The following is an 8,315-nucleotide window of genomic DNA, read 5'->3' as shown; positions in this document are numbered from 1 at the left end:
TTTGATTACTTGGAAAACCACAGTTTGATTAGAGATAGTCAGTATGGCTTTATGAGGGGCAGGTCATGTCTCACAAACCTTACTGAATTCTTTGAGGTGGTGTCGAAACATATTGATGAAGGTAGAGCAGTAGATGTGGTGCACATGGATCTTAACAAGGCCTTTGATAAGGTTCCCCATGGTAGGCTCATTCAGAAAGTAGGAGAAAGTGAGGACTGCAGATGCTGGAGATCAGAGCTGAAAATATTTTGCTGGAAAAGCACAGCAGGTCAGGCAGCATCCAAGGAGCAGGAGAATCGATGTTTCGGGCATGAGCCCTTCTTCAGGAAGTAAGGAGGCGTGGGATACAGGGAAATCTGGCTATCTGGACACAGAATTGGCTGGCCCATTGAAGACAGAGGATGGTGGTAGATGGAAAGTATTCAGCCTTGAGCTTGATGATCAGCGGTGTTCTGCAGGGATCGATTCTGGGATCTCTGCTCTTTGCAATTTTTATAAATGACTTGGATGAGGAAGTGGAAGGGTGGTTTAGTAAGTTTGTCGATGACATGAAGGTTGGTGGAGTTGTGGATATTGTGGAGGGCTGTTGGAGGTTGCAATGGGACATTGACAGGATGCAGAACTGGGCTGATAAGTGGCAGATGGAGTTCAACCTGGAAATGTGTGAAATGATTCCCTTTGGAAGGTTGAATTTGAATGTAGAACCACAGGGTTGAAGGCAGAATTCTTCGCAGTGTGGAGAAACAGAGGAATCTTGGGGTCCATGTCCATAGATCCCTCAAAGTTGCCACCCAAGTTGATAGAGTTGTTAAGAAGGTGTATGGTGTGTTAGCTTTCATAGCAGGGTGATTAAGTTTAGGAGCTGGAAGGTTATGCTGCAGCTCTATAGAGCCTTGGTTAGACCACAATTGGAATATTATGTTCAGTTCTGGTCGCCTCATTATAGGAAAAATATGGAAGCTTTAGAGAGGGTGCAGAGGGGATTTACCAGGATGCAGCCTGGACTGGAGGGCATATCTAATGAAAAAAAGGTTGAGGGAGCTAGGGCTTTTCTCATTGGAGCAAAGAAAGATGAGAGGTGACTTGATAGAGGTGTACAAGATGTTGAGAGGCATAGATAGAGTGGATAGCTAGAGACTTTTTCCCATGGTGGAAATGTCTATCACAAAGGGACATAATTTTAAGGTAATTGGAGGAAGGTTTAGGGAAGATGACAGAGGTTGGTTCTTTACACAGACAGTGGTGGACACACTGCCAGCAGCGGTAGAAGGTCAACTGCGTCAAGCTCCTAGGCATGATGAAAACCAACAATCTGTCCTGGACTACCCACGCAGATGATCAAGAAGGCACCACAATGCCTCTTCTTCCTCAGGAGGCAAAGGAAATTCAGCATGTTCGTAAGGACCCTCACCAACATTTACAGTTGCACACAGAAAACATTCTATCTGGGTGGATCATGGCTTAGTATGGCAACTGTTCTGCTCAGGACTGTAAGAAACTACAGAAAGTTCTGAACACAATCCAGACCATTATGCAAGCCAACCTCCATCCATTGACTCCAGCTACACTTCTTGTTGCCGCAAAAATGCAGCCAACATCATCAAAGACACTTCCTACCCCAGGTATAATCTTTTCCAACCTCTTCCAGCAGGCAGAAGATACAAAAGCGTAAATACATGTACCAACAGGTTCAAGAACAGCTTCTTCCCCGCTTTTGTTCGACTGCTGAATGTATCTCTAATTTCAAATCTAATGCTGATCTTGCTTTTGTACATCTCCTGTGCAGCTGTAACTTTATATCTCACTCTGTTCAATCACCCTATGATCTGTATATCTTTGTATGTATGATCTGCCTGTACTTCACGTGATACAAAGCTTTCCAATGTACTTAGGTACACGTGATAACAATAAATCAAATGAAATCAAAGGATGTTTTCAGATTTAGAAAGGCGCCATTTAAGTGGGCTGATTTGTCCTGAATGGTGTCAAGCTTCTTGAGTGTTGTTGGGGCTGTACTCATCCATAAATGAGGAGTATTCCATCGAACCCCTGACTTGTGCCTTGTAGATGGTGGACAAGTTTTGGGAGTTAGGAAGTCAGTTTCTTGCTGCAAGATCCTAGCCTCTGATCTGTACACTACATATATGGCTAGCCCAGTTTAGTTTCTGGTGAATGTTAACCCTCAGGGGGGTTAGTGGGAGAATTCAGTGATGGCAATGCCACTAAATGTCAAGGGGTTATGGCTAAATTCTGTCTTATATACAGCATAGAACAGTACAGCACAGTACAGGCCCTTCGGCTCACGATGTTGTGCCGATCATTTATCTTAATCTAAGACCAACATAACCTACACACTCCTTAACTTATCGCTGTCTATGTGTTTATCCAGCAGTTGCTTAATTGTCCCTAGTGTCTCTGACTTTACTACCACCGCTGGCAGTGCACTCCACGCTGCCACCACTCTGCGTAAAGAACTTACTTCTGACATCTCCTCCATACCTTCCTCCAATCACTTTAAAATTATGACCCCTCGTGACAGCCGTTCTGTCCTGGGGAAAAGTCTCTGGATATCTACTCTACCTATGCCTCTCATTAGCTTGTATACCTCTATCAAGTCACCTCTCTTCCTTCTTCTCTCCAGTGTAAAAAGCCCTAGCTCACTCAACCTCTCTTTATAAGACAAACCCTGTAATCCAGGCAGCATCCTGGTAAATCTCCTCTGCACCGTCTCGCATCTACATCCTTCCTACAATGAGGTGACCAGAACTGGACACTTGAGCATGGACTGTTTCAGTATCTGAGGAATTGAGAAGAGTGCTGAACATTTGTGTTACCATCACTCTGCCCTTTTGATGGAGGGAAGGCCATTGATAAAGCAGCATTGATGAAGATGGTCAGGCGAGGACATTACCCTGAGAAACTCCTGCAAAGATGTTGGACCTGAGATGACTGACCTCCAACCAAAACAACAATCTTCCTTTGTATCAGGTATGATTCCTGATTCCCATTGACTCCTGTTTTGCTTGAGCTCCTTGATGGTTAAAGACAACCTTGAGATCAAGGGCAGTCACTCTCAGCTCACAAATGAAATAAAACTTATGAGTGTTTTTTTTCAGAATCTGTCATTTTCATTGGTTATTTTTAACTACACAGTTAGCTAGCAAAAGGTGCAGTAGAGAGTACACCAAGGATCAACAATGTACTGGCTTTAACATTTATTATCCCTTATTTTTTATATTGCAAAACCTTTTGCTCAGCACTTGTGTAGTACTGACTATACTGAACAAGAACAAACAATATAGTGCCTTAAATTCAGAAAATGCATCTTATTTTCTTTCCACCTTTCAGTTGCTAACTTCTATATGTGGCTCAATGTGCATAAAATTATTTTTGTAACTAACATTTCCCAAATAGATTAACAAAGATTAAATCCAAAGATCATCTATACATTAATTCCTAATATGCTGAGAACCATTATGTTGTGTATTGTTTTGAAAAAAATGAAACCAGACATTTAATAGAGATTTGAATTATTTAATGTAATGTAATGTGACTCATAATTGTTATAATGAGATTTAAATCTGCTTGCCTTGGATTAGAGGCAGGCTCAGAGATAGAAACAGCCCAGTTGCTTGCGTGGCATGCCAGTTTCCCCACCTCCATCCGACTCTGGAATATTTTTGTGAAGGTGAGATGGGGTGAGGTGTATGCTGGGCAACATGTCCACCCACTCGCACAGCTCATTATGGGTCACTTAAGGCCAAGTAAAGGAAGACAACTGAGATTTTCATGCCAGACTCCAAGTTTCTACAGGCAGCATAGACCCGTTTAATTGCTTGATAGCAGGCCCGAATTGCTGACCAGATGGCCAGTGCTCCAGATAGGCTAGGATCTCACCACTGCCCTTGTGTGTCTGGATATTGCAGCAACCACTGGCTACTCTGTGGGGGCGAGTTTCTCCATCTCCATCCCAACAGTGATGGCCTGGCAGCCAAACCCATTTCTAATTTACATTTAAAAAATGTTAGAGTGAGGATTTCAATTTTGAAGCCCTCTCCCTTACCTCCATTGCAACTGTGCACAAAAGCTCTTGAGATTTCTTCAATGGCTACTTTTGATTTTCAGGGCTGTTTTTTAGTTTTTAGAAGCTAACTTTTCATTCTCGCAATGTCCTTTATTAAGTGATGCAATCACATAGGAGCACTACATTCTGTCTTTTATGCTGACACAATGGATATTTAGACTCACAAAGAAATAAAATTAACAGCATATCCTCAATAATTATTCAGCATCCATTAAATTTAAAGCCATATCACACAAAGAAATCATTAATTTACTAGACATCACAGTATTTAAATTGGTAAAAGGTAATGGGCATACATTAACAACAAACTTATATTTAAAATAACTGACACACACTACTAAATACAAAAAGTCATTACTCTCAGCACACCTGCAGGGCGGATCAGGGGAAAGCTAATGTGGTTTTATCACATATTTACAAAGCTGGAATATTTTAATGAGGCAGTGACAACACTTACTGAAACTCCGATTTAAATGAAATAATTGACACAGTGTTCATTACAATAGCATCCATTTAATTTTTCCCATGTAGAAGTAGCTCCGGAAATTATGCAGCCTAAAGATAGAGATTCCATAGTCTTTTGCAAGTAATTAATTACTGCAGTGATTTCAAGTTTTCTTAGCTCCTAGTTAGCTGTGTGACATTTACCGACAAATTTGAAACTATTCTCTCCTTTTTGCAATCTCCCAATCCCTCACCACCTTCAAGCTTTCTCATCTCTCCTGACCCCCTCAGTCTCTTTCTCTCCAATCTGTATTCCAGCCTTCCATTTCTTTTGCTCTCTCCCACCTTTCCAATCCAGACTGATTGTTCATCCAACGGAGTTAACTGATCCCCTCACCAAGGAGCTGGAGTTGATGTGCCAGCATGCACATATACGTGCATGTTTTAGTCTCGTCCCAGAGCCGGATAGTAATGACAGAAAGACTCTAATTTTCTTTTCATCACATGACTAACCCAAAATCTCGCCCACTTGTCAATGGCATATGTTGGAAGGATTTACAAGTTAATATCCAACCTAATGGCTGTGAATGAAACTTGAATCAGAGCTTCTAGGTACCACTGTGCCACAAGACCGCCATTAGAAAATAGTATCCTAATTAACTCTGGACAAAGGTGCCTACTGTATAGCACATTAGAAATTGACATTAATTAAGGAAAGGGTTGCATTCTATCAAATGAATATTAATTGTTGCATACTTTGGCCATTTTAGAAGATGTTAGCATCTTACCCGATTCTGTCCACACCATCGCCCATGCCCTTAGACTCAAGTACTGGTGGTAAAACACTTTTGCCATCATCTCTAGAGTATGAAAAGCTGGGAATCTTCATAAGATGATCAACAGGTTTCCTGAATCTACGAATACCGGGAGTTGTATAGCTCCTAAGTGCCTGGTTCCGAATTACTTGCGGATGATCTTGTAGAAAAACCACATTAGGTCATTTTTAATCAACAAAAGAAAACAAAATTAATACAGAGGCTCATTCTTACAATACATTTTTTTTATGTGACTGAAATGAATGTTCAAAGTTTGGGAGAAGATTTGTAGCTCGGGTGCTCGTTGTTGTGGTTCTGTTCGCCGAGCTGGAAATTTGTGTTGCAGATGTTTCGTCTGAAATGACTGAAATGAATGTGTCAGTTCACAGAAATCAGCACTGGCTTGTCAACTTCAAAATTCAATTTGATTATTAGTAACTTCAATTTTTAGTATACTCAATTTAATCCATTTCCTACTTTTGTCAACATATGTACAATACCTCAAGATAATATGCATTTATATAAATAAAAGACTATTCAACCCATAAAGCTGTCCCTCAACAGTACTTCAACAATACATATCAAGAAATAAATTAAATCACCCTACGTTCAGATTCTTTTTGCTCTTCAGGTAAAACAAGCAAAATTAAAGCATATCTGAAAAAAGAATATTATGTTTTACTTAATATATTCTGATAGAGTTACTGTCCATAGTGCAACATGCCATGGTTCCAGCACTTTGCAACATATATCAATTACCACTCAATAATCAATAATGTGACACTTATCAAGCTTTTCTTTTTGAAAAATACCATTAATTATTAGCTATCCTTTACAGGCAAGGACAATTGTTTTTCATGAGACTGAAGATGGGTAATGAGGCCATTTCAGGATCTGCAAGCTTTCTGGATCAATAAGCATCTGTTGTCTTGTGGGCTGCCTGGATTATGTATTATTAATTTGAGTCAAGGCTTTTCTTTTCGCCACCCTCACTTTTCCTCTTCATTTTGCTGTCATTGGATCTCAAAATGGTGGGATTCTTCCCAAAGACATTTGGCTCAGAGAAGGGAGCTAGTGTTCTGGGAGCTGATGTCAGTGTTGCATTTCTTCGTTAATGAACAATGAATTAACATTGTATTAACAGTGTACAAATTGACAGTTCTGTTAAGTGGGAAAATAAAAAAAGGTTCACAATATTGAATCCTGCCTGAAGCTTGTCAGTTTTACTTTTAATTTTTCCAGTCTGCACTCATAGCGTAACTTTATTTTGTTTCCGATGATATCACCTTCCATGGGGTGTCTCCAAAATATCTTCTTTTTCATGTTAATCAATCTAGGAATCCCGCAACCACAACTGACAGGGACTTCAGCCATGTCTGACCCATTTCCCACATTTCTGCCCTCACTCCTTCCCTTTCACCTCTGAACATCAATATAGTTCCAATTGTCCTCACGTTCCACCCCACCGGTCGCCAAATTCAAAGAATTATTCTCTGCTATTTCCGTCACCTCCAGCAGAATGCCATCAATAAACACATTATCCACTCCCCCATCTTGTCAGCATTCTGCAGGAACTGTTCCCTCCCTAACATGGTGGTCTAGTCCTCTGCCTCTGAACCGTTGCTCACCCCTCCATAGCATTTTCTAATTCAATTGCACAAGCTATGATGCTTGCCCTTTAACCTCCTCTTTCCTCACTGTCCAAGGCCCCCAAAACACCTTTCCACAGCAATTTACCTGCAGTTCCTTCATTCTAGTCTACTGTATTTACTAATCACAATGCAGTCTCCTTGACATTGGCAACAACAAATGCAGACTGAGTGATTGCTTTACAATATTTCTTATTCTGTAAGAATAACTCCAATGTTCCAGTTGCTTGCTGATTTTGTTTAGAATTTCGCTTATGGAATGTGGACATTTAGAGTCATAGATTTCTGGCCTGGTCAAACTTTATGGCCCATCTTTAGTTATCCTTGATAAGTGATGGTGAGCTGCCTTCTTGAACCATTGCAGTCCATTTGTATAAGTAGACCCACAAAGCCATTAGGGAGAGAATTCAGTATTTTGACCCAGTGAAAGCAAAGGTCGAGCGATATATTTTCAAGTCAAGATGGTCAGTGACTTGCAGGGGGACTTGCAGATGGCATTGTTTACATCTATCTGTGATTCTTGGCCTTCTAGATGGTACTTTGTTTATTTCAGTACACCGTATCGTTAAAATTTCTGCCCCATGCCTGTTGCAGTGCTCCAGTGAAGCCCATTACAAGGTGGAGGAACCTTATTTTCCACATAGGCATTTTACAGCTTTCAGGTCAAAATATTGAGTTCAACAACTTCAGAGTCCTATTTCCTATCCACAGTTGTTTGCAAGGGGATGTTCCTGGAAAGCTGACTTTTTTCCTAATATGCACACATACTTATTTTCTGTATCTCTCTGCTGATACCACTTTCAGAGAGTGATTCAGATGTACAGCATGGAAACAGACCCTTCGGTCCAACCAGTCCACGCCGACCAGATATCCCAACCCAATCTAGTCCCACCTGCCAGCACCCGGCCCATATCCCTCCAAACCCTTCCTATTCACATACCCATCCAAATGCCTCTTAAATGTTGTAATTGTACCAGCCTCCACCACTTCCTCTGGCAGCTCATTCCATACACGTACCACCCTCTGTGTGAAAACGTTGCCCCATAGGTCTCTTTTATATCTTTCCCTTCTCACCTTAAACCTATGCCCACTAGTTCCGGACTCTTCGACCCCAGGGAAAAGACTTTGCCTATTTACTCTATCCATGCCCTTCATAATTTTGTAAACCTCTATAAGGTCACCCCTCAGCCTCCGACGCTCCAGGAAAAACAGCCCCAGCCTGTTCAGCCTCTCCCTATAGCTCAAATCCTCCAACCCTGGCAACATCCTTGTAAATCTTTTCTGAACCCTTTCAAGTTTCACAACATCTTTCCGATAGGAAGG

At 41.1% G+C, this 8,315-nt stretch overlaps 1 protein-coding gene across 3 annotated transcripts in view; it reads right to left on the bottom strand.

Moving 5' to 3' along the window:
• Positions 1–3,528: 3,528 nt before the first annotated feature.
• ppp1r42 (protein phosphatase 1, regulatory subunit 42) overlaps positions 3,529–8,315 on the bottom strand; it is a 60,530-nt gene continuing 55,743 nt past the window's right edge. For all 3 annotated transcript variants that reach the window (XM_043689250.1, XM_043689248.1, XM_043689251.1), the window contains one exon: positions 3,529–5,503. In XM_043689250.1, coding sequence (XP_043545185.1) covers positions 5,313–5,503 — 191 coding nt within the window. In that variant the 3' untranslated portion in view covers positions 3,529–5,312. The remainder of the gene's footprint in view (positions 5,504–8,315) is intronic.

This window comes from Chiloscyllium plagiosum, chromosome 4 (assembly GCF_004010195.1).
Source record: "Chiloscyllium plagiosum isolate BGI_BamShark_2017 chromosome 4, ASM401019v2, whole genome shotgun sequence".
NCBI lineage: Eukaryota > Metazoa > Chordata > Chondrichthyes > Orectolobiformes > Hemiscylliidae > Chiloscyllium > Chiloscyllium plagiosum.
Note: the sequence above shows the minus strand (reverse complement) of the source record. Positions and strands in the feature narration are given on the sequence as shown.